The sequence below is a fragment of the Catharus ustulatus genome, chromosome 4 (genome assembly GCF_009819885.2).
Source record: "Catharus ustulatus isolate bCatUst1 chromosome 4, bCatUst1.pri.v2, whole genome shotgun sequence".
Lineage (NCBI taxonomy): Eukaryota > Metazoa > Chordata > Aves > Passeriformes > Turdidae > Catharus > Catharus ustulatus.
This window is the reverse complement of record NC_046224.1, coordinates 71,090,529-71,116,234: the sequence shown is the minus strand read 5'-3', so window position 1 is coordinate 71,116,234 and position 25,706 is coordinate 71,090,529. Positions and strand designations below refer to the sequence as shown.

At 48.9% G+C, this 25,706-nt stretch overlaps 2 protein-coding genes across 18 annotated transcripts in view; both read right to left on the bottom strand.

The window, feature by feature from the left end:
* The window catches only part of DDX11 (DEAD/H-box helicase 11), a 38,143-nt gene extending 28,650 nt beyond the window's left edge, over window positions 1-9,493 (bottom strand). For 13 of the 14 annotated variants that reach the window (XR_004417620.1, XR_004417621.1, XR_004417622.1 and 10 more), the window contains exons 1-11: window positions 8,148-8,354; window positions 7,874-8,068; window positions 7,414-7,500; window positions 5,925-6,082; window positions 4,760-4,805; window positions 4,126-4,233; window positions 3,505-3,592; window positions 2,846-3,048; window positions 2,158-2,310; window positions 2,008-2,054; window positions 268-347 (exon numbers count right to left, since the gene is read on the bottom strand). Coding sequence is in view for 11 of the 14 variants with exons in the window: in XM_033057039.1 (XP_032912930.1) it covers window positions 268-347; window positions 2,008-2,054; window positions 2,158-2,310; window positions 2,846-3,048; window positions 3,505-3,592; window positions 4,126-4,233; window positions 4,760-4,805; window positions 5,925-6,082; window positions 7,414-7,500; window positions 7,874-8,068; window positions 8,148-8,342 (1,360 nt within the window). In the remaining 3 variants the exon portion in view is untranslated. Of the gene's footprint in view, window positions 1-267; window positions 348-2,007; window positions 2,055-2,157; window positions 2,311-2,845; window positions 3,049-3,504; window positions 3,593-4,125; window positions 4,234-4,759; window positions 4,806-5,924; window positions 6,083-7,413; window positions 7,501-7,873; window positions 8,069-8,147; window positions 8,355-9,248 lie in introns of those variants that run through there. The other variant, XM_033057036.1, reaches the window with a different exon arrangement.
* Window positions 9,494-23,471, bottom strand: LOC116994974 (zinc finger protein 501-like). Of its 4 annotated transcripts, none has more exons than XM_033057054.1 (3): window positions 23,401-23,471; window positions 21,943-22,106; window positions 9,494-11,030 (listed from the first exon to the last, which is right to left on the bottom strand). In XM_033057054.1, exon 3 carries the CDS (start codon window positions 11,014-11,016, stop codon window positions 9,613-9,615), a length of 1,404 nt encoding a protein of 467 aa, XP_032912945.1. In that variant the 5' UTR covers window positions 11,017-11,030; window positions 21,943-22,106; window positions 23,401-23,471; the 3' UTR covers window positions 9,494-9,612. The 4 variants fall into 4 exon arrangements, with proteins under 4 accessions (XP_032912945.1, XP_032912947.1, XP_032912950.1 ...); XM_033057056.1 differs by having other exon boundaries at window positions 9,494-11,027; XM_033057059.1 differs by lacking the exon at window positions 21,943-22,106 and having other exon boundaries at window positions 23,401-23,453.
* Window positions 23,472-25,706: the final 2,235 nt, after the last annotated feature.

The window sequence follows — 25,706 nt, the reverse complement described above, 5'->3', positions numbered from 1 at the left end:
CACAGAAAGAGAAGGAAACTGCCTCTATCATCTTACAATGTCACTTGCTGCTCCTCAGCTAGTCAAACAAAGAGAAGGGTTCAAGTAGACACCAGTCAACTTCCCCACATACAAATCAGCCTGAGAAATAAAACTATTCTAGGCATCTGAACCTATACATGAGCAACACTTTCCTGCAGTCTCTGCAGAGGAGGAAGGGGGACAGTGTCCTGAGGAAGCACTAACGGAATTTATCAGTATCCCTGGAGAGAAAAGAGGTTTTCTTACCTCCCAGCATGGCCACAAACCGCTCCAGTAAATACAGGATCTGCTTAATGTACATCAAGTTCTTTGCCTTCAAACGTTTCCTATGAAAAATGAGACACATTTAGGCCCCAAAACCTCTTCAGAGACTAACCGAAGCAGCTGAGTGCAGAAACAAGTACAGTAATTTCACGAATACAAGCCGCACCAATTTGACTAAGATTTTGCTCCTAAACCGGAAATGCGGCTAATAATCAGGAGCGGCTAATACAACCTCAGAAGTGCCTGCCAGAGTGCTGAGCCGAGCTGCTGCAAAGTCGGCATTTTGCGATTGTTACAAATCGCTACTCTGTTGCACCGCGGGTGGAGCCTGGCTCCGTGTAGGCAGCACGGGGGGCGGGGAGAGAGGCAGGAGAGCTCTCTTTCCTCCTCTGCCACAGCCCAGGGGAGAGACGGGGGGGGGCCCGGCGCCGCCATTGCCGCGGCCCGGGGAGGAGAGGGGGGACCCGGGCCGCCCCTACCGCGGCCCGGGGAGGGGGGGGAAGCCCGCGCCGCCATTGCTGCGGCTCGGGGAGCCGACGGGAGCCCCGCGGAAGCCATTGCTGTGGCCCGGGGAGCCGACGGGGTGCTTTGTCCCCGCCCGCCGCCGCCGCGGCAGGAGCGGGGAAACTCCGTCCCTGCCCGCCGCCGGCGCCACGGGCGCGGGAAAGCTCCGTCCCCGCCCGCCGCCGCTGCCGTAGGAGCAGGGGAAGCTCCGTCCCTGCCTGCCACCGCGGGGCAGCGCCGACCCGGGGTGACGGAGCCCAGTGGCAGCGGCGGCCGGCCCCGAGCGGCAGCACCAGGCTGGGCCACCTGGCCCTGTCAGCAGCCCCTAGCGGGCCGAGCCTGCACAGCCTTAGCTCAGCCAGTAAACCCCGCCCTCCCGCGGTTCTGTTAATAATTGCACGCGGGTCCTCGCTGCGAACGACAAAGCGGCTTATATTTGGGTGCGGCTTATTTATGGACAAAAACCGAAATATTTGCCAACACCCAGAGATGCGGCTTATATTCAGTGCGGCTTGTATTCGTGAATTTACTGTATATGAACTCTTCTTGACTTTGGAGAGACAGGAACTATGATTTCTTCCAGGTTCCCTCTCCCTGTTTGTGACAGGGCAGTCTTCTGGATATCCTGCCCAAGGTCATCCCAAAGCACTTAGCCATGCTTCCCACACTGTTCCTACCATTGCACTTCTCCTTACATATTAATTTTATTTGGTTTATTACAATGGCAGTGATGCCTCAAGACCCTGTAGCAATAATGCTCCAAAATTTCAGTCATTAGCATTGAACACAAAATCAGCCTCTGCAGGCATGGCAAGATGCAAAGTCAAAACCCACACACAGTTTCCTCCTCCTCAGAGCTTCCTGCTTCTACCATAAAGCCAGTCAGCACATGGAAGACTAAGGGAGAGACATGAAAGAATCTTTTGAATGCCTGCATCACAAAGTAGAAGTGATCAGAGAAAGATATTGGGAAAGGAACTGAGTGTATAAGGAGAAGAGAGAATCCTCAGGGTATCCCCTTCTTGCGGCTTAATACCAGCCCCAAGAGTCTAACTCAGATTCTAGAGAGAGATAACAAAGCAAGTGTTTTCACCTGCAGAACTCTTAATGCACTAACTTTCCACTGGGGAAAAGCAAGCAAGACCCTGCAGCCACAAGGCAAGCCAAGGCACCCACAGACCTTGCCTCTGCTGAGCTGTTTCCCCCCAGGATCCTCACCTGTATCGCTCCATGTACTGTGACAGCTGGGAGTGGGCACAGCACAGCTACACAAAACAGAAAGCAGAAGCTGATGTTAAAAATGAGAGCAGAAAGGGCACTGCTGGAAGCAGACCTCTCTCTCCATTAGCAGGCCAGGCTGTGACTCACCTGAGAGCCGCTGACCTCGGCGCTGTGGATACAGGTGATGGTGTCTATGAGGTTGTGAGCCTCGTCAATGATCACAATTTGGTCCTTCAGCTTGATCCCAGCAGCGTTCCTGGTAGGCTCATGCAAAAGCATCTGATAGGGCAGCACCACCAGCTACAGGAGAAGCACACACTGCCCTGATTCCAGCTCTCATCCTTACCAACTTAAGGCATTCTACAACCACTCATTAACAGCCTGTATCAGAGGGCCATGCAGAATTCAGCCAAGTGACTTCTTATGGGAAAGGTAGGAACAAAACCACGAGCACATGCTTAAGAGGGGCACACAGGCAAATATGCTACAGTTGCATATGTGCTCAGGTTACCTTCCACATCTCCTCTGGAGCAGTGAAAGCATGTCTTCAGAGAGAACCCAGCAAGGAAAAAGAGTGATGTAAGAGCTAAGAGTACACCTGTCAGTATTGCCTCACACTTGCTGAACTGTTTATTTCAAAATGCCGAGACATACAGCATTCTTATGAACTTCTGATGGGAATTCTTATTTTCCTTTGCTTTCTGAGCAAAACTACAGCTGACAGAAATACAGCCTGTTTATAGACTCCCCCAGTCTAAGTAACAGTACTAGAGGGAGGAGGCTATCAGTTCATAGAGTGCCTGGCATTAATGCCACTAAAACTGTTATGCCTTACCTGAGCAGCAGGGATGGCAAATCGACTCCCATAATATGGGCAGGCTTTAGTCTCCCTTCCCAAGGACACCAACTGCTCAATATCCTTCACTTCCACTAGAACTTCATCACGGAGAAACTGCATTTGCTCATAGGAATAAAATGGGCACACGGTACGACTCACACGTCTCTTCTTCCCCTCATTCTCCTCATCACTCTTCTTTTCTAAGAGCAGAAATCAAAAGAAAGCTATGAGCAACACACAACAGCCTAGAATACTTTACAGAACCTTCTGGATTTCAAAGCAAGGTTTGTCCTGTGTATTCCTGACCTATCACCTATTTAAAAATTATTCAGCAGTAACATTTCTGTCTCCACAGTGAACACTACTCTTGCCAGTTAGATTTAGGACATGACATCCTCCAACATTTCTAGTACTGAGTTACCAAACAAAAGTATCTTTCCATGCAGAAGTCCTGACCTGTTTAAGACACTCAGAAAGTTCATCTCAATCTCAGCATAGCCTGGAGATCAAGAAAAGCAGCAAGGATTCCTGTTCCTCTAACCCATCATTTCCAGGCTTCTACCATTCTTGCTAGAACTGACTGGCAGTGCCCACTGTCTCCACACTCTCGTGACACCTTTACCAGAATTGCTTCCCCAGGCTGGCTGCATTCCTACCGTGTTTGTTCTTTTGCATCTCCATGCAGCGGTCATTGATGAGTTGGAGAGCACCCAGGCGTCGCACCTCCTCATTCACACAGAGATTCTGCCACGTGCAAAGACAGGGAGAGAGTCAATTCACAGCTGAGTGAACCATGTGCACCCTCTGTTGTGAAACAAAAGGTTTTCTTTAAAGCAATCTCAGGCCAGATTCCAAAAAGGAAAAGTCTACCAGTCAGACATTGTATACATTAACTGCTACAAACAAGCTCGAAGCTCACAGAAACTTAGGAGAAACAAAAAAATGAGAAAAAGAGGGCTCACTGCTACACAACAGCTTCTAAAAAATGCTGCCAAACGTACTAGTTTACTAAGAGGAGCACCTTCTCAATGACTCAGACATCTGTAATACTCCATATTAGAAAAGGTAAAACATATTATTGCATTTACATCAAAGGGTAAATGACCAAAACAGAGTTCACAGAAACATGTACATCACACAGATGTGCTGCGACTCATGGCTGCCTTAGCTTTTCAACAGGAGACTCAGCCAGTCCCCAGGGTGACTTCTGTGGCACCAGATCCACACAGCTCCTGGCAATGTGTTCTGGGTCACTTGGGACCACCACCACCACGTACCTGCCTGGATCCCAAGGAGACCAGACGTGTGTCTTTGCCAAAAGGACTTTTCTGCACCTCGCGCACAAACTGGGACAGCTGGGAGTGAGTGCGACTGCAGTAGTAGATCTGCAATGAGGAAGAACAAAGGGAAGACAAGAACATCATGGAAGCCAATCCCTACCTGTGACCAGTCCTATAAGGATGCAGGCAAGCACTTCAACAAGGTTCACCTTGCTCAAACCTTCAAAAGCACAAGGGAAGGCACATGTTTGAATGTCACCTTAAAAGGCCAAAAGTCCCATCTTTGTTTTCTCCCCTGCATTTGCCTTTGTTTCCATTTAATTTTCCAAGTTCTATATAAAACAGGGACTCACCATGGGAGAGTAATAAAAAACTAACTATTGCTGTGTGCTTTTACAGCAAGCCACAGCAAAAACTAAGCAGTGCTAGCACAGCAAGCTGCACAGGCAGGCAGTGCAGTGCAGGAGATGAGCACAGCAGAACTAGATGTGTTTATCAACAAACCTGTCAGGTTTTGGAAGCTAGTTTCTAAATCCTTCTGTTCTGCCTGACTGTTGGAAAGGTGCAAAGAAGCCATAATTCTGCTCACTCCTACACTATTCTATGAAGTGGCACTATTTAATCATCTCACCTTAGTAACATGCTCCTCTTCCAAATCATCATCATCATCTTCCAGCCTAAGAAAAGAGAAAGCTCCAATAGTTTCCTTTCAGCAGACCACCTTTCAGCATTTGATTCAGTAAGAATCAAATTATGCTCCCCCACAAGAGTGAGAGGTCTCAAGACAGATGATTAAGTCATCTCAAAAAGGGCCTCAGAACTCATCTCAGGTGGTAAAAGAAAAATTAACTTTTTAAGAACAGTGTAGATGCACATAATCAAGTCAAGCCTTTCTCTTTAAAGGAAAAATCTCTCCTGGACTCTGCCTCTTTTCCAAGTTCAAGATCTTTTTTTCTTTTGATTCAGGGGCCTCTAAGCCTCAAGCATAAGCTAATTAGTGCCATACTATTCTTTGGTGAGATTATTTATTTATTTTTGTAAAGCTTTCCTATTAGAAGGAATTTACCACCCTCCAGATATTGCATAAAGAAAGGTTTCAGGAAAGCATACAGCTACCACAGAGCTCCTCAAAGGCAACAGCAGTTCAATGTTTGATAAACCAACTAGATATAAAAAAGCAGTTGTGTCCTTCAATTTTTAAGGCAGAAGGATCTGTCTAGATGGTAATTAGTAAACTTGTAATTTAAATGTGTTTGACTTTTTGTGCTGAAGTATGGCTTCTGGCTTTTTTCATAAAGCAAATGCACGAAAGAGAAAACGGGGCACAGGGTTTTCGTGACAAAGCTCTGTCTTCAGAAACGTGAACATCTCTGCCTTCAGAGTTGCCAAGGATGCCAGTGCTAATCTGCAGAACTGACAGCTTCTCCTGATGTCCTGAGCTCCATTCTGCTTTTCTAATGCAAGGAACTTGATATGGAGTCATTCACTCAGCATCCACAGGCACTCTTTGGGAAGCCGGTCGTAGATAAAGGCAGGACACTGCCACACATTTTAAGATGCACTTTCTCAGAAAGCACTTCAAGTCACTCAGATCAGTCTAACAAAAGTTTAGAAAAACCAAAACAAACCAAACTAAAATGCCCCCTGAACAACCAATTAAAGAAAACCTCACAACAACCACCACCTTACAATGTCTGAAAAGGTGAGAAACACTTTTTAATAAAATCTGCACAACTATTTTAATCAGGACAAGACAAGAATTAGACAGAAAATGTTCCCTCAGCCCTTGTCCTTACCCAGATACCACCTTCTTTTCATCATCACTCTCATATTCAGCAAGAATCAGCTCCTCCTCATTGTGATCCAGCTGGTCTAGAACACCTTCTCCACCTCCCTGTGAAAGAGCCTCCTTGCTGAGCTGAAGGAGGCGCTTTGCCTCATCCTCCTCACATCTCTGGAACAACACAAAGGCACAGTATTTCCTAAATAAACAGAGTAGCACAGGGGTTGCTTCATGGCATGGACAGGTCAGAAAACAGCACAGTCCCTCACAGAAGACTGAAGCAGCTGTTACCAACAACCAGACTTGCCCACACAGCTGGTTATGAAGGGGAAACAAAGAACCTTCTCTGCAAAAGGCCTGCTGAGCTAAAGACCCTCAATAAAATGTTCATGCAATCGAGTATTAGTTGCTTAAAGTGGCCCATAAAAGATACCTGCCAGAGATGAAACAGTGTGTAAATAAACCTGAACAAACATAGTTGTTGGGACATAATCAAACACTCTGGGCACATTTAACTCAAAGCTCAGCATCTAGTTTAGAACAAGATTTCTCCTGCTGTTTTTTCTCCAGTAGTGTGACTGTTACTCTAACACAAGTCCACCTCTCTACAAAAATCCAATTAAAATGATGAAGAACAGTTTTGTGAATAACTTGTGCGTCATGACAAAGAAAAGTTCATTTTCTCCATCTCAAAACAGCATCTTCCAATGTCAATGAGCCTTTTACTACTATGGCATTATACAGAAAATGCAGTTAGCAAGCACTACAGAAAAGACGAATCAGTCACTTTTCCAAATCTCCATAATATTTCTCTCATTTGCTTTCTTGATTTTCGTCATGCTTACCATTTCACATGTTCTTCATCGTCTTTTAAGAGACAAGTTCTTTGTTCCATTTGTTTTTTAGCTGCCATTCTTTACTATTCCTGTCATATCCTTTTGACAGGAGTTGACCAAAATATTACTGAGTATTTGAGATGGAGCACACTAGAAATTAATAGCCTGGCAGCCTAATAAATTTGTCTGCTTAGTCCCCTGACCTAAGTATTTCTGGGAAGTTTGACTCATATAATCAAAAAGCACCAAGAGCACTGAGCCTAGTTTATGCATCAAAATGAGAGGAAATATGTGTCTGTGAACTTTAATACCACCTTTATTCCAGAAGTACAGACTATTCACTGATGCTCATAAAACAGAGATATTCCCCAAAAAAGCCTCTGAGTATTAAAGCTTTTAAAAGAAAGAGGCCAGAAGGCAATCAGAACACATATCATTTCTGCCAACACACAAAAACCCTCATGAGAAATTATCAATGCACAAATTGTTTTTCACGTCTGTACTTTTAAAAGAAAATATAACAATTTCAGATGACTGATTTCAGAAACCTCATACAAAGAGCTCCTCAAAGAGTTGGAAAAGTCAGTGTGAAGTCACACATAAGCAAGTACGAACAACACCGAAGGTAACCAAAAGGGAAAGTATTGATGTCTATGAATAACTCACCTTCCTCTTTGCCGCGTATTTTAACTGCACATTGTGCCGAATTTTCTCAAGAGCATCTTCTCGCTTTTTCCTTCTGATGTGCTCTTCCTACAAAAAAGGGAGAGTGTAGGCAGGATGAAGCGGATTTAGTCCTCCACCCCTGGTATCATGAGCTATGCTCTGGGCACAGAAAAGCAGAATTGCCAGTACACGGTGCCTTCTCCTCAAGTGCTCGCCTACTGAGCGTCACTCTGCTCAAAGCGCTGCAGCTTCTTGACCTGGGCAACCTGCAGCAAAGACACACCACCACCACCACACCTGCCTCCCGTTTTTCCACTCGTTATCCAGTAGCAGTTTGCCCGGAGGGGTGGTGGAGTTCCCTTCCCGGGAGATGCTGGAGCAGAGAGGCTGATCCAGGGGTCCCATTCCATGTCTATACGGTATCATCCCTCCCTCCCTTTCCTGGTTGTTCCCCACGAACCTTCAGCCTGTCCACCCTGTCCCGCTCCTGTTTCTCCTGCACGAAGGCCGTGACCCAGTCGGGCTGTCCGGCCGTGTCCGCGCTGTCCGCCCGGGCCCGCTGCGGCCTCAGCAGCTGCTCCTCCTCCTGCCGCCGCTTCTCCTGCCAGTCCCGCAGCCACGACAGGGCCCCGCAGATGAGGCTCAGCGATTTTCCCTGTCCCGGAGAGACCGCACGGTGAGCAGCGCTGCCGCCAGCACGGCCCGCACCGCCGGGCCCGGCCCCGCCGCCTCACCGTGCCCGTGGGGCTCTCGAAGATGCCGACCCGGCCGGCGTCCAGCGCGCCGTACAGCGCCTGCATGAACTGCTCCTGGATGCCGTACGGGGTGTAGGGGAACGGGAACCGCCCCGGGGCCGCCACGCTCTCCAGCCCGCTGCTCTCCGTCCCGCCGCTCTCCATCCCGGTGTTCCCCGTCCCGCCGCTCTCCATCCCGGTGTTCCCCGTCCCGCCGCTCTCCATCCCGGCGTTCCCCGTCCCGCCCCGCTTCGAACCCGCCGCTCCCGCCCCTTCCCGTGACGCGGCGGAAAACCCGCCCTGCGCTGCCCTCTCCGCACACACCACCCTAACCAAGTGCAAGCCCTCTTTCCCTTTTTCCACAAATTGGATTATCGAGGGAAAAAAAAAAAAGTTTTATTTAGGATGGAGACGCACTTGCAGTGTAGAAGAGGTTTATGTAATACGCAGTCCTTAAATGCCAAACTGTTTATGTTAATACTCCGGAAATAATCGCGACCTGAAGAAGAGCGGCATAAAAAGAACGAGACAATTTCCATCAGTCTCTAGACCAGCAGCGGGAACTCACCCTGTGCCTGTTCTCACTAGCACAGCTGGGGGCAAATCCTTTCTTTTTGGTTAAATAAGGCCACATTTTTGGCCATGTTTTGTTGATGTCCCAAGCTGGAAGGAGTTTCAAATCAGCAACAACAAATCTGGCAGAACCTATAGACTGTCTTTAAACTTCTGCATCCAGGTTTACTGGGAACAGCCATTACAGTTTTGTGTTACCTAGCTATCATGAGGTAGGAATTCTTTGTCCCATGTAAGATTTGGAAAATTGAAAAAAAAAAAAAAACAGATTGAAGTTCAGCTCCACAGTCTCATTTTGAAAAGATCTGGAAATGCCTCATTAAACACTATCTAAACTTACCACATTCATGAAAAATAAGGGAAGGTAATAGAAAGAAAAGTTCCTAAGTCTACTAGAGCATCTAACAAGCCAAAGTTTTGACTCAGAACAAACCTGGAACACTTTATGTTGATCTTGACCTTAGCTGTGTGTTACAAGCTCAATTCTCCCAGTTATTATCCCACCATATATTCACAGCATTCACTTACCCTGAAGCCAGTGCTCATTCCTCAAGATCTTTGCATTCTTCCTAAACCCCCAGCACTCAACTCTTGGGACTAGCTCCCTGTTTTCCAAATCTCCTGAAGTTTTTTGTGCTTCTGGGGTTAAGCAGCCAGCCCTAACACCAGATATACCACATCTCCAGTCAGTCTCTTCCCTGGGATTTTTCCACTATTTTCCAGGGATTTTCCCACAATTTTTCCAGTGATTTTTCTATGATTTTTCTAGGGATTTTTCCATGATTTTCTCAAATATTTTCTCAGTGATTATCCCAGGGATTTTTCCTATGATTTTTCCAGGGATTTTCCAGGGAAACTACTTATATTCCTGCTCTGAACATCCACTCCAGGCTTATGGCAGAAGCGAGTGGGAGGTGAGGATTCTTCCACCCACCAGACATTTATTATAAGGGTTCTTGGCAGTGTGGATTTTCAAATGCGCTTTATATGTTGAACTTTTCCGGAAGGTTTTCCCACACTCCCCACACTCCCCACACTCGTAGGGCTCGGTTTCCGCGTGGATCCTCAGGTGGGCACTGAGGGCTGAGCTGTGCCGGAAGGTTTTCCCACACTCCTCACACCCGTAGGGTGTCTGGCCATGGTGGATCCTCAGGTGCACGCTGAGAGCTGAGCTCCGGTGGAAGCTGTCCCCACACTCCACACAGATGTGGGGCCGCTCCTTGCCATGCAGGCTGTGGTGCTTGGGCAGAGCCGAGAGGTTGCTGCACCTCCGGCCACGCTCCATGCACTGGAAGGGGCTGGGCAGGCCCTGGCACACGGGCAGGGCCTTTCCCACGTGGATCCGGCGGTGAGTGCTGAGTGCCGAGCTCTGGCTGAAGCCCTTCCCGCACACGGGGCACCTGTAGGGCCTCTCACCCGTGTGCGTTCGCGTGTGGGTCACCAGCGAGGAGCTCTGCCCAAAAGTCTTCCCACACTCAGTGCACTTGTAGGGTTTCTCCCCCGTGTGAATCCTCTGATGCCGAATGATGGCTGAGCTGTCCCGGAAATGCTTCCCACACTCCTGGCACTTGTGGGGCTTCTCTCCGCTGTGCACCCTCCGATGGATGATCAGGGAGGAGCGCTCGCTGGAGCTTTTCTCACACCGCGGGCAATTAAAGGGTTTCTCACCCTTGTGGCTTCGCTGGTGGACAATGAGATGTGACTTCTGGCTGAAGCTCTTCCCACACTCCTTGCACAGGTAGTGTCTCTCTCCCGTGTGGGTGCGCTGGTGCCTGATCACATTTGACCTCTGGCTGAAGGTCTTGTGGCACTGGCTGCACTGGTAGGGCTTCTCCCCCGTGTGGATCCGCTGGTGTTTGATCAGGTCTGACTTGCGGGTAAAACTCTTCCCGCATTCCAAGCAGCCAAAGGGTCTCTGTGCCAGGTGGATCCTCTGGTGCTGGCTCCGGTATGAACTGCGGCTGAAGCTCTTCCCACACTCGGGACACTTGTAGGTTTTCTCTCCCACCTGCCGAATCCAAACAGCACTGTTCCCACACATGGGCAGGTCTGGCTCATCACCAGCAAGGACAGCCTTGCTGATGTGGGCCTTACCACTCTCCTTGCACTCCCAGACTTCCATCCCAGAAGGAGGTACCATTCCCTGTCTCTTTGGAAAACATGTCTCCATCTCTCTTTCCAGCTCCTGCTTGTGGTCCTGGAAGGAGTCTCCTGTGACCTTCCTGGAGGGGCACAGATGGAGTTCAGCTCTCATTAAACTCTCCTGATGAAGGCTGCCCTTCTGTGTGTCACCCATGGTCCTGTCACCTGCTGGAATGAACAGAGGAACTAGCAATGAGTAGCTCCCTGCTTCTCTGCAGGGGGGGTCCAGACATGGAGACCACCAAGACCTGCTGCAGGTCAGCCACCATGAGCTGACAGCACAGGAGACAGCCCCTTGGTGCCTTCTCAGGGCACAGTGAGGGTATGGAGACTCAGGTGAGTGGGAAGGGAATGCGACTCAAGGATGGGAGGCCACTGTGGCACAGCCTGCAAAATCAAAGTTACAGCCCTATAGGGCAAGACCCATCACTTGCCACTTTCAAAGTTCCCATGTCTAGCAAGGTTAGAGGATCATCATGACTGCTTCCCTTAATAACTCCCACTGCAGCTGCTTCTCTTCCTGCTGCCTGTGAATCACTACTCCCATGCTTGATCTGGGAAGAAACATCCAACCCTACCCAGAAGACTATTTCCTTTCTTCCTTCCACTCATAGCCCTTTTCCTTAAAAAGAAAGCTCTGCAGCAAATTGTATCTAGATTTTGACTACAGAACAGATAGACAACTGAGTGGAATGATTAACTGTTTTATTAACATTTAGACTGAAACATTTGGAGGCTTCTGGTTTTTGTTTTGGCTGGTCTGCAGATTTTGGAAGACACCACTGCACTGGTTATACCAAACCCCAAAGTTTTGTTTTCAACACTCAGGGCTGAAAAACATTTGTGGTACAAATAAAGGTACTCTAAAGCACCTCAAAGCAGCAAACTGACCCCAGTATTGTCAACTATTATGAGCACAAAAAGAAGAAAAAGCCAGATTTTGGTTTATGTCTTTTAACATTATGAGTATAATCTTTGCTGAAAATTTATTTAATTTTGGACAGGGTCTTTTTGAAAGGGTTTCATCTTTGCCATACTCTGCCTACACATCTTCCTGGAAGCAGAATCTATTTACTGAGGGAGCAGAAGAGGCAGGGTGAGTGTAGAGTGTGCAGCCTGGTACACCCCAAATTTTCAGCATTCAGCTCTTCCCTTCCCAGATCCATGCCATTTCTCACCTTGTGGGCAATCTCTCTACTGGCTCAGTGTTAGGTTGCTTCTGGTCAAAAACCTGCTTCCCTTTATTTAAAGCCAAGCTAGGGATTGCAGGTCCTGATCACAGGAAGGAAAGCAAACATAATAAATACCTGTTATGGTGAGGTTACAGGAGCATAATTATTTAGGAGCTGAAAGTAACCCAGACTATAGGAAAACCATGCCCAGAAACATGAGTCAGGGTCACTGTCACATGCCATGCACACTGTGACACCACTGTTCAGGTCCAATAACCAGGGCCAGCTCAGGTAGCACACACAGGTCAGCATGTCCAGAGAGCTGGCTGACAGCTCACAGCCTTCCCACAGGTGTCTGGATGTGCCGAACTTCCAGACCAAAAATGCCTCCTGACAGAATTTCGTGTGTCTGGGGTTACAATTCAGAGTGTGATAAAAGGTATCTGTTCTATCACCATCTGTTGAGGGTGGGGGCAGTGATCCTTATCTCTGTGGGAGATATTCTGCTAATGGGCCATCCATTGAAACCAGGCAGGGCATTGTTCTTTATCTTTTCACAACCCATCCTTCCTCCAGCCAGTCATTTTCTGCTCATGGCCATTGAGTCCCACTGTGGGACTGATAAAATTACTGCATCCCATTGGAAGTTGCTCCAGCCAGGGGGAAGAGCCCAACATTTCTTACCAAGATAAAAACAGAGGTTTTGGGACACTAAGGGAGCCCCTTTCTCCACTGGACTCCAGAGGAAAACCGGATTTCTCCACATCCCCACTGGACCTCCGGAGGGAAACTGCACCTTCTGCAGGAGCACTGCTCCAACTGAATCACATCTGTCACTGCAGGAGGATGCAGCCACCATTTAACTGCTACCAACACCCTGCCTGACGGGGTGTCAGGTTGTACTCTGACTTTGTCAGGGTTTGGAGTTTGTTTCTTTGTAGTACTGTATTTCTATTTTAATTTCCCTAGAAAAGAACTGTTGTTCCTAATTCCCATATCTTTCCCTGAGAGCCCCTTGATTTCAAAATTATAGTAATTTGCAGGGAGGGGGTTTACATTCTCCATTTCAAAGAGAAGCTCCTGCCTTTCTCAGCAGACACCTGTCCTCCAAACTAGGACAGATTTTGGCGCCCAGCGTGGGGCTCAAGGGCATCGAGAGATAAAAGGAAAAACAGTTCTTGAGTTATCTAATTTTTTTGTGCTGATACAGAAACCTCATTAGGGTGCAATATGTTGTCTAGTTTACCCTGGTTTGGGTGGCACGTGGTTGTGGCTGTATTTCTCCCATTTGCAGGCCCTTATCTAAACATGGGTCCTATAACTAAGGCTACTGTGGCTGTTATCCAGTTTGCTTTATGAGTTGATAAGGTGAGGAATTCATGGATTTTTAACTTCCTTTGGAAGGCGGGTACATGGATTCAGGGATACCACACACTCACTGTGTATTTTTGGGGTTACTTTAATAATGGTACTTACTGTGAGGGAATGACACCAGGGAAAATTTTCTCCCAACCCTTCACCCAGATTTTTGGGTCTACCCCACCAGTTCTGGAAGGGTTCAAACCTCCTCTAAACACTAATGATATTATACAGTGGCTGGTGTTACTGATAGGCGTGTCCTATTTAACATTTAGAGATAAGGAGGGATTGAGCTGGATAACAACTCTGATACCTACTCCAGGAGATAGGGATGGTGCTGCAGACGTTGACCCTGCCCCAGAAACTAGGGATGCTGCCCCAGAGCCTGACCCTGCCCCACAGCCCACCTCAGAAAGGAACCACCCGGAGTGGGTGGGGGTTCTAGTGAAGGAGATACGTGAGATGGGCCAGATGATGAAGGAGTACCTTTCCCCAGCTGGTGAGAGACCCTCCCCCTGTCCTAAAAAGGGAGAACCCAATGATGCTGCAGTGGAACCTACTAATGTTATGTCTGTCCAGCTTCCAACTAAACTACAGGAGCACTTGCAGCCAGCAGCAGTCACCCCTGTGGAAACTAGAAAGTCTAAGACAAAAACAAAGCACCTAGACAATAAGGATAATAAAGGAGGGCCCTCACAACCAGCAGGGGAACCAGAGGTTGAGATCATCATTGAGTCCCTGTCGTACGAAAGTCTCCGTAATCTCCGAAAAGACATTGTACGGCGGGACCGGGAGGCTTTTACAGCTTGACTACTTCGGGTCTGGGACCTCATGGGTGCAGGTGTGCAACTGGATGGTAACAAGGCAAGGAATTTGGGACCTTTGACCCAGGACTCAGGTGTAGATCAGGTATTTGTAAGAGAGACAGGCCCCCTTCCCCTCTGGGAGCGGCTTTTAATGAGTGTGAGAGAGAGGTTTGTCAACAGGGAAAGAATGCAGGAGCATTACCATAGAATGTGCTGGAAGACCCTTGAGGAAGGGATCCAACAGCTGAGGGAAGTGGCAGTATTGGAGATACTCTTTGGGAGGGATGGACAGCATGACAATGACCCTGACAAGGTCAGGTGCACAGGGCAGATGCTGTGGAATCTGGCAAACCCGGGGCCATCTCAATACACCACCTTCACTGCAACAATTAATGCCAACAACAACCAAGAGACAGTGGGCTCTGTTGCTAACAAGCTCGGAAATTTTGAGAGCATAATCAGTGGCCCAATGCAGGCTCATGTCTCTGCTGTGGTTAAAGAACTCAAAGAGGAGTTTAAGGAGGAGATGAGAGGGATGAGAGAGGAGATGAGGAAAATCAATGCAGCACCAGTGTGAGTCACAGGCCCCAAAGTCAGAGCCCAAAGCCCCCCAGCTAGGGAGAGAGGGTACACCCCACGAGCTGACCTGTGGTTCTTTTTACATGACGATGGGGAAGACATGGGAAAATGGGATGGGAAGCCCACTTCTGTCCTGGCAGCACGGGTGCGTCAACTCAGGGAGGGAAATGCTAACCGAGGGAGTTACACTAAAGTGAAGGTAGCCTCAACCTCCCATGACCAAGGTGCTGGGCATTACAGAAGGGAGGATGATCTGTCAGACCCACTTGAAGGAACGTCCACTGTGTATGCCCAGGAAGGAAATAATAACCAGTGCTAGAAGGGCCCTGCCTCTAGCCAGGGAGAGGCACGGGATAACAGAGTCTATTGGATGGTGTGGGTCCGATGGCCTGGCACATCAGAACCACAAAAACACAGGGCATTAGTTGATACTGGTTCACAGTGTACCCTGATACCATCAGGACATGTGGGGGAAGAACCTGTTTCCATTGTTGGGGTGACGGGGGGATCACAGGAATTGTCTTTGCTGGAAACTGAGGTGAGCCTGACAGGGGAGGGGTGGCGGAAACATCCGATTGTAAGTGGCCCAGAGGCACCACCCATTCTAGGCATAGATTTTCTCAGGAGTGGCTATTACAAAGACCCAAAGGGATACAGATGGGCTTTTGGAATAGCTGCTGTAGCGGTAGAGGGTATTAAGCAGTCGAACATTTTGTTGGAAAACCCATCTGCAGTGGGACTCCTGAAGGTGGAAGAGCAACAAGTGCCAATTGCCACCTCAACAGTGCACCGCCGGCAGTACCAGATGAATCGAGATGCTGTGATCCCCATCCACAAGATGATCCGTGAGCTGGAGAGCCAAGGGGTGGTCAGCAAAACCCACTCACCCTTCAACAGCCCCATCTGGCCTGTGCGCAAGTCTGATGGAGAATGGAGATTGACTGTGGACTATCGTGCGTTGAACGAAGTGACTCCACCGCTGAGCGCTGCCGTGCCGGACATGCTGGAACTCCAGTACGAGCTGGAGTCCAAGGCAGCAAGGTGGTATGCCACCATTGACATTGCCAACGCATTTTTCTCCATTCCCCTGGCAGCAGAGTGCAGGCCTCAGTTTGCCTTTACATGGAGGGGCATGCAGTACACCTGGAATCGTCTGCCCCAGGGGTGGAAACACAGCCCCACCATCTGTCATGGACTGATCCAGGCTGCACTGGAAAAGGGTGAGGCTCCAGAACACCTGCAATACATAGATGACATCATTGTGTGGGGGAACACGGCAGTGGAGGTATTTGAGAAAGGAGAAAAGATCATCCAGATTCTGCTGAGAGCCGGCTTTGCCATTAAAAAGAGCAAAGTCAAAGGACCTGCCCGAGAGATCCAGTTCCTGGGAGTAAAGTGGCAAGATGGACGGCGCCAGATCCCCACTGAGGTCATCAATAAGATCACCGCAATGTCTCCACCAACCAGCAAGAAGTAAACACAAGCTTTCCTAGGTGCCATAGGCTTTTGGAGAATGCACATTCCTGAGTACAGTCAGACTGTGAGCCCTCTCTACCTGGTCACCCGTAAGAAGAACGATTTCCACTGGGGTACTGAGCAACAGCAAGCCTTGGCCCAGATCAAGCAGGAGATCGCTCATGCAGTGGCCCTTGGCCCAGTCAGGACGGGACCAGAGGTGAAGAATGTGCTTTATTCTGCAGCTGGGAGCCATGGTTTGTCCTGGGGCCTTTGGCAGAAGGTGCATGGAGAGACTCGAGGCTGACCTCTGGGATTCTGGAGCTGAAGCTACAGAGGGTCTGAAGCCAACTACACTCCCACAGAGAAGGAGATCTTGGCTGCCTATGAAAGAGTCCAAGCTGCCTCAGAGGTGATTGGGACGGAAGCACAACTCCTCCTGGCACCCCGACTACCAGTGCTGGGGTGGATGTTCAAAGGAAAGGTTCCCTCTACCCACCATGCCACCAGTGCTACATGGAGCAAGTGGATTGCCCTCATCACACAACGCGCCCGCATTGGAAACCCAAATCGCCCTGGGATTTTGGAGATAATTACGAACTGGCCAGAAGGTGAAAACTTTGGTCTCGCCGATGATGAGGAGCAAGAACAAGTGAGCCGTGCTGAGGAAGCCCCACCGTATAACCAACTGCCAGCAGATGAAACATGCTATGCTCTTTTCACTGACGGCTCCTGCCGCGTCGTGGGGATGAACCAGAAGTGGAAAGCAGCCGTATGGAGCCCCACACGACAGGTTGCACAAGCCACCGAAGGAGAAGGTGGATCAAGTCAATTTGCTGAACTCAAAGCTGTTCAGCTGGCCCTGGACATTGCTGAAAGAGAGAAGTGGCCAAAGCTCTACCTTTATACTGACTCGTGGATGGTAGCCAATGCTCTGTGGGGTTGGCTGGAAAGGTGGAAAAAGGCAAACTGGCAACGTAGGGGAAAACCAATCTGGGCTGCTGATGAGTGGAAAGACATTGCCACCGGGGTAGAGAAGCTACCTGTGAAAGTTCGTCACGTGGATGCCCATGTCCCCAAGAGTCGGGCTAATGAGGAACACCAACACAACGAGCAGGTTGATCAGGCCTCAAAGATAGAGGTGTCAAAAATAGATTTAGATTGGCAACACAAGGGAGAATTGTTCCTGGCTCGATGGGCCCATGATGCCTCAGGTCATCAGGGCAGAGACACCACGTATAAGTGGGCACGAGACCGAGGGGTGGATCTAACCATGGACAGTATCTCTCAAGTCATCCATGACTGTGAGACGTGCGCTGCCATCAAGCAAGCCAAGCAAGTGAAGCCCCTCTGGTATGGTGGGCGTTGGTCCAAATATAAGTACGGGGAGGCCTGGCAGATTGACTACATCACACTGCCTCAGACCTGCCAAGGCAAGCGCTACGTGCTGACCATGGTGGAAGCCACCACCGGATGGTTGGAGACCTACCCTGTGCCTCATGCCACTGCTCGGAACACCATCCTGGGCCTTGAGAAACAGGTCCTTTGGAGGCATGGTACCCCTGAGAGAATTGAGTCAGACAATGGGACTCATTTCAAAAATGGCCTTATCAACACCTGGGCCAGAGAACATGGCACTGAATAGATATATTATATCCCTTACCATCCACCAGCTGCTGGGAAAGTTGAACGATGCGATGGGCTACTCAAGACCACACTGAAAGCACTTGGTGGGGGAACCTTCAAGAACTGGGAAATGAACTTAGCAAAGGCCACCTCAATGATCAACACTCGAGGGTCCATCAATCAAGCTGGTCCTGCCCAGTCTGAACCCCTGCACACAGTGGATGGAGATAAAGTCCCTGTAGTACACATGAAAGGTATTTTAGGTAAGACTGTTTGGATTAGTCCCATCACAGGCAAAGACAAACCCATCCATGGGATTGTTTTTGCTCAAGGACCTGTTTACACTTGGTGGGTAATGCAGAAAGATGGAGAAACCCACATTGTGTACCACAGCAAAACCCAATCTTAAGTGAGAACGGTGTGTAAAGTGTCATTATGCAGATGGTAAGAGAATAAGGGGTGGATAATGTCTGGGGTTACAATGCAGAGTGTGATAAAAGGTATCTATTCTATCACCATCTGCTGATGGGGGCAGTGATCCTTATCTCAACGGCAGATATTCTGCTAATGGGCCATCCTTTGAAACCAGGCAGGGCATTGTTCTTTATCTTTTCACAACCCATCCTTCCTCCAGCCAGTCATTTTCTGCTCATGGCCATTGAGTCCCACTGTGGGACTGATAAAATTACTGCATCCCATTGGAAGTTGCTCCAGCCAGGGGCAAGAGCCCAACATTTCTTACCAAGATAAAAACAGAGGTTTTGGGACACTAAGGGAGCCCCTTTCTCCACTGGACTCCAGAGGAAAACCGGATTTCTCCACATCCCCACTGGACCTCCGGAGGGAAACTGCACCTTGTACAGGAGCACTGCTCCAACTGAGCCACATCTGTCACTGCAGGAGGATGCAGCCACCATTTAATGGGACTGCTACCAACACCCTGCCTGACGAGTGTCAGGTTGTACTCTGACTTTGTCAGGGTTTGGAGTTTGTTTCTTTGTAGTACTGTATTTCTATTTTAATTTCCCTAGTAAAGAACTGTTATTCCTAATTCCCACATCTTTGCCTGAAAGCTCCTTGATTTCAAAATTATAGTAATTTGGAGGGAGGGGGTTTACATTCTCCATTTCAAAGAGAGGCTCCTGCCTTTCTCAGCAAACACCTGTCCTCCAAACCAGGACACGTGTAAGAAAAGTATTGATTCCTCAAACCATTTTTTCTCCATCACCTTTCTTCCTAGTGTTTTCTGCCATGGTCTGAAACCCCTGATTAGTGCTTTGTAGATCCAGTCTTCATGGATCAGCCAAGCACACACAGATCTGGGCAAGAGACAAGATTTTGATCTGCTCACACATTAGCAACAGCAGCAGCCCAAAGGCAGAATTCCTTGTCCTGTGCTCCCGAGAAATGGCTGTTTGACTGTCTCCTTTCAGAGGGATTTTACAGGGCTGGCAGTGAGCAGGAAGAGTCACACACACTGTCCATGCACAAACACTGCCTGGGGGAGGGGGCAGCAGGGATGAAGCAGGAGCAGCAGAGGATGGAGTGTTTGGAACGCGGGTGTCTGTGACATCAGTGGCAAAGCAGCAGAGGTGACACCTCCAGCAGTGCAAGTGGGCCCCAACTGTCACAGGCACTGCTGCCAGTGCCATGATGGCCTTGTGGGCTTATGTGGCTTTTTCTGGTGAGTAAGTATGAAATATCTCTCCTCCAAACCCAGTTGTGAGGAAGGGCAGCTGACCCAAGTGCTCTACACCCTCCCTATAGCTCCTCAGCTTGGGCAGTTTGAAGGCAAAAGGAAAGGGTGAAGCACCCTCCAATACCTCAGGTGCAAAGATCCCAGGTCTTATAATTTTGGCAATTTTCACCACTGGAGTTGGCATTTTATTCATCAAGGAGGGCCACAGAGCAGCCTATGTGCCAGGCACAAGTCAGATGCAGTGGGCACAGGCTGGAGAAGAGGTGGAGACTGGAGATGCCATGACAGGGACAGCTGGGTGCATTAAATCAGACACAAGCACTAAGACACAGGTCTGGAGTTAACCCACAAAACTAAGAGGGAAGAGATGGCCCAGTAAAGGAACAGGGGAAACAGGAGAAAGAGGTCTGAGAGAGCACCTTGGTTAAAGACCTATTTAGCCAGAGGAAGAGCCATTTTCACAGATGCTAAAAATATTGGAAGGAAACAGTCTTCTTGCTCCAGCCCTGACAACAGAGCAATGTTCTCAGTTTCAGCCATGATTTCCAAGACATTTCTCCCAGTTCAAGATTTGAATCTCCAGAATTTTGGTGAAGGTCCCTCAGCCACATGCTGTCACTTCTTTCAACATGGGCAAAGGAAGTTTTCCACCTTCCATCTCTAGCTTGCTAGTGCATTTTCCATATGCTGGATCCTGCACCCAGAAAAAGCAACAGAGAGATGTTGATTCAGCCCTCTAGCTCTTCCAAACATGCTGTGGGTAGCATTTCCTTCTTCCTCTGACTCCCTTCAATCTGTTTTCCACCAGTGCTCTTGAGCTGGGGCTGCATAGCTGGCACAAAGGCACAGCAGCCAGGAACACCACTCTCTGACCAGGAATATCACCAGTTCTTCAACTTCCTGAAAATCACCGTCCAAGCCAACACTGCCTGCCACCTTCGTGAGATGTATGGCTGCAAGAACTCACTGGTCCAGAGGCTGGATGAGTATGAAAACCACGGAGTCATCCCTCCAGGTAAAGCCAACCATGATTCCCAAGGGCAGGCAGCTGCACAGGAATCCTGGATGGCTTGACCACTGGGAGAGGAAACACTCAGGATCTGGGAAGGAGAAAGGGTAGGGGATAGAGATGGGTTAGCAATCCTGCAGTGAGGAGAAGGCATGTGGCCATGGGCATCCTCTCTCACATCAGGATCCACATGCATCCCTAGGACCAGCCTCCTCTTGCCCCTTGGGTCATGAAGATGTCCAAGAAGCAGTGGAGTTTCTCAGAAGGGGTTTTCATAGAGGGATGTGACTCCACAGAGAGATTACTGATAAGGGGGATGCCAGCACTGGAGTCAATCACTGGGTCTGTGTCTCTTTGTAGGGCCCATATGCTCCGAACTGCCAGAAAATACTCCCTTCCAAAACTTCTGCACCTTTTCTCTTTATCGCTGTATTATGAAAAAGTACTTCCTTAAGGTGAGTTATTTAGCTATTTCCTGAAGATTATGGTGTGCTCTGGGCATTTAATAGGCAGAAGAGAGAGCTCTGAATATAAGTAAGTAGGAAAACAGAAAGCTACAAGACAGGGAAGACAGAAGAGAACGATGAGCAGGCCACCTTCCAGGGGCACTCCCACCAAGCTAATGAGCTAACACAGATGGCACCTACAGCCATTTGTCAAAAAGCAGACTTCACAGAAGGTATTTTTCAAGAAAATGAAGCTTTGAGGACAACCTCACCCCCCATTCCCAACCAAGTTGAGACAACCTAGATTTCTCCACAGCAAAGGGGGATTCATGTAGGCTAGAAAAAGGGAGTAAAGAGAACTGTGAGTCCCAACAAAGGTTTATGGGGAGGCTTGACAAGGAAAGGATATGAAGGTTTATTTTGCCTTCCTGGACTCATCTTAATCAAAAATGAGAAAGATGAGATTGTGCAGTGAGAGTTAAACCCACAGAACAGGGCTGTGCATAGGTACCTGCTCCTAAGGCTCTCCAGAGGAACATTTTTTCTTCCACAGAGGACTGCATGCCCAGGACACAGCAGAACCAACCAGTACAGACAAGCAGGCACCAATATCATCATGAGCAGTGATGACACATCACCCATCAGCTTTGTTCCTCCGCCAGTCATGATCCCCACTGCTGGCTCTGAACCTAGCACAGAGGCACTTGTGATCCCCACCCCCCCCACTGCTGGCTCTGAACCCAGCACAGAGGAACTTGTGATCCCCACCTTCCCCACTGCTGGCTCTGAACCTAGCACAGAGGAACTTGTGATCCCCACCTCCCCCACTGCTGGCTCTGAATTTAGCACAGAGGCAGTTGTGCTCCTCACCTCCCCCACTGTTGGCTCTGAACCTAGCACAGAGGCACTTGTGATCCCCACCGCCTTACCTGTGAGCACACAACCAAATCCTTCCAGCCCAGAAGCCACAGAGGTGACAGCCAGTTACCAGCAGCAAGGCCAGCAGCCCAACAGTGACATTGAGGATCTGCTCCTGAGGATACTGGACAATCAGGTGCAGACCTCACTGCAGACAATGAAGTTATTGATGTCCCTTGGGAAGACAGTGAAGGAGGAAGAGTTGAGGAGGGCTGCCACGAGCCTGCTGATGGCCCTGAACAACGCAAATGTGTCTCGGTCACCAGCCAACTGAGACAGCTCAACAGAGTGGTAAACACAGGGGAAAAGCCATCTCTTCCAAGTGCATGGGAAACAGAGCCATGGGTAATGCTACTGCTCAGGATTCAAAGAAAAAGATGGTATCCTCTTGGAAGTAAATGTATTGAAAAGATACTATTCTCTCCTGTAAAAACTGTTTGCTCACCATTATTGGTGTTTGTTGTGTCATTCAGGGGATGTCATGGGAGAATGTTGGCTTTTCTTCATGAAATGGAAGTGCTCCTGCTCAAAGGCATTAAGAGGAGAAAGTTCTTTGGAAACGTGTGTGAATATACATACACAGATATACAAGGGGTGCTCTACAAGTGCAGAAAGGCCTTATCCTGCTGGTCCAGTGCTCTCCTTGTACTGGGGTTTGCACATGGTTGATATCTACTTCAGAAATGTTGTTATGAAACACACAGGATAAATACTCATATTGAGAGCCTCCTCTTGTCTCTCACAAAAAATCAGAGAGTCTGATTTATACGAACTGTGGCTGAAGCGGTTTCTTTCCTAAACACTGAATACACCTGTACGTAAAACTGTGTGAAGCCATCTGCAGCCTGCACTTGCTGCTAAAAGCAGAGTGGGAACTCTCCAAGAACCAGCTCTGGTTCTCTGAGTCTCCACTCCAAAGACAATAGTGTTACCTCAAACTCAATTTAAGGTCCAGTGGTTTTGGCTTTCAGGAGACCACCACTGAAGTGAGAATCCCCTATTCACCTTTGCTTCAGCAGGCTTTCTTGTTATCTGTTTCAAGGGCTATGAGGAAAAAGGAGTTAAAGGTAGCTCTCTGGATGATCACAGACCAGCAATATCCCTGTGGAGACAATCTGGGATGCTAGTTCCCTCTACACTGTTAAGTGACACAAACACAGCTGAGAGAAATACAGGCTCTGTGTCCATCCATTGAAGGAAGTACTTAGAACAAAGATAACAAAATCACAGGTCCTCCCTTGTGCTAGGAACTGTAATCTTTCCCAAAGCCTTAGGCAGGTCACACATGGGTGATGTACAAGCCTTGGGCGCTGCTCCCTCCGGGGTTGCGGGGCGGGAGAGCCGCTCCTGCACCTACCGAGGTTCGCCCCGCTCCTTTCCCCGCTCCCCCGGCACTGCAGCGCCGTTTCCAGCCCGTCAGCTCGGCCGGCACCGCCCTGCTTTTGTTGCGGAGAAGGCGCGGGACTCACCGGAGCGGGGCCGGGGCGCTGCTGCTCCGGTTCGGCCGCGCCCCGCCGAGCGCTCCCCGGGCGCGGCCCCAGCACCGCCCGGGACGGAGATGATGCTGCTGCCCCGCGCCTTGGCACGGATCCGCCGCCGGGAGGGAGGGACCCGCTCGGGCCAGGAACAGCGCGGATCCCCCCCCGGCTCGCTGCCACCCACCGCTGTCCCCGCGGCCCTGGCCAGGCGGTTCGCGTCCGGTTCGGCAGCGGGGCTCTTGCAGGTGGGAGCAGCGTCAGCTCGTACCTGCACAGAGCACCCAGCTGGGCTCGCAGCGGTCCTTGCGCCCCTTGCTGAGCCTGCAGATCCCTGGCAGGCAGGGAAGCAGCACTGCTGAAGCCTAGAGCTGCTTACTGTCTCCCAAGATCAGATTTCTGCAGCAGTTGGAGAAGTGGGAATGCAGCAATCATTTCTCACAAACCTGCTACTCCAACCCCTCACTTCTGTGGCTCCTGTTGGCGTTCTCCCAACTCAGCCTCTTTCACCGATACAGGTGTCAAGAACTGAAAGGTCCTCGACCAAACTGTGACATACTGACACCTGCAAGAGCCAGGTTTTTGAGAACCTCCCCAAACCATACTTTTCAACACTTTGATCATTGCAGTGGCACCATTCATTGGCCATCCTCAGCCACAACCCAGGCTCCACCCACATTTTACAGCTTTCTGCACTCAATAACTGCTTCAGAAACTTCTTCTTTTCTGCCAACTCTTTTCTTGCTTACAATTCCAAGCTCCCTTTTCTCCCTCAATTGCCTGTGAATTTGAAACCATTTCCTCACAGCTCCAGTGGCTCCATCCCAGCCACCAAACATAATGTCCCTCTTGAGCACTGAAGCCACATCTTAAGACCAATTCAGATTTTTTTCCATCCCCAACTAACCTTGTGAGCAAGCTGTCCCAAGCAAGGTTCTTTTACATTAAAGCTAAAAAAAACCCATGTTCTGGTCACAAAATGCCTTTCAGCTTTTTAGAAAAGTAATCAAGATTTTTACTGCACAGTTCTGAAAGTCAGTGACACTCTTTGTGCTCATTTTGTGCCATGATAGTAGTTTAAAAAAAAAAAAAAAAGCAGTGTAATTAAGTTCATCTTTTCCCCACCCAGAGTACTACAAGTACTGGCCATTCTGGCTACTCCAGGGTGGTGGTGAAGAGAATCCTTGTTGCTCTGAGTCTGGAGGGGAAAGGCAGCTCCTAGGCTCCAAAACAGACACTGCCATGAGCTCCACCACCACTGCAGAGCACAAACAAGGTGACCACTGAATGCACAGAAGCTCAGCACATTCACTCAAGGTCTCCTAGCAGAAAGCTCAAGTCACACCCAGCTTTTGGCAGATAGGAGAAATTAGTGTGGACCAAGCACAAACTGTACTTGGATCACTATTATGCAACAGCACCATCACAATTCTCACAGCACTACAACAGGCTTAGATTAAACAAGTAGTTAAAGGAATTAAACTCAGGACTTTGTCTTTTTAAATAGAATCTCAGGTGGATAACAAGCCACTGAAGTAGCCAAGCCTTGGCAGTACATCCAACACCCCAGAATGCCAGTGACAGGGGCTCAAATACTTGTTAGAGCTTTAACATCAACCAGGAGCAGCTGCTGAACTGAAAGAATTGAAGTTTTTGTTAGTACAGACAGTGTTCATAGGACATAAAAAAACCCCAGAATTCTGTAGGGGGAAGAGCTGTGAAGACAATGTGTTTTGCACTGGGCTCAGAGAGAGATGAGATACAAAATCCCACCAGCTCTAAAGGCAGGAAATTGTCGCTTCTAATATTTTTCTTTCCTTGTTCACATCATATTATGTTACAGTGGGAATTTCACCTTCTCCGTGTAGTAGAATTAAACACCTTTTAAAGGAGCAACTGCATAGCACTAATACAGTAATTCTCACACTGACAACAAAACAGTGAAACAAGCACCACTCCTACACTAAGAATCCTGAACCTGGAATGTTTTTCGCTCCCCAAGGGCACAGCCAAGACAGTCGCTCCTCCAGCTCCTCCTGATGGCAAACCACGGGAACAGCACCCTAAAGAGGGACTGGATGGGAATGCTGACATCATCCTACACCCAATACCACAACAAAGACCTAAGCAGGATGTGGTGAGAGACAACACCTGGGATCAGCACAGGGACAGATGCAAATGCACAGGAGGCCTCCTCTGGGTCTGTGACAAAACTCTCCACCTGAGCATTAGTCAAGACCAATAGTTCTGCTTTAAAACTTAACTGTCCAACTGTGAATGAAAAACGGGGAATGACAGTT

What these genes read in the sequence shown, in the direction of transcription:
- LOC116994974 (XM_033057054.1), bottom strand. Translation starts at nt 11,016, where the DNA reads ATGGGTGACACACAGAAGGGCAGCCTTCATCAGGAGAGTTTAATGAGA.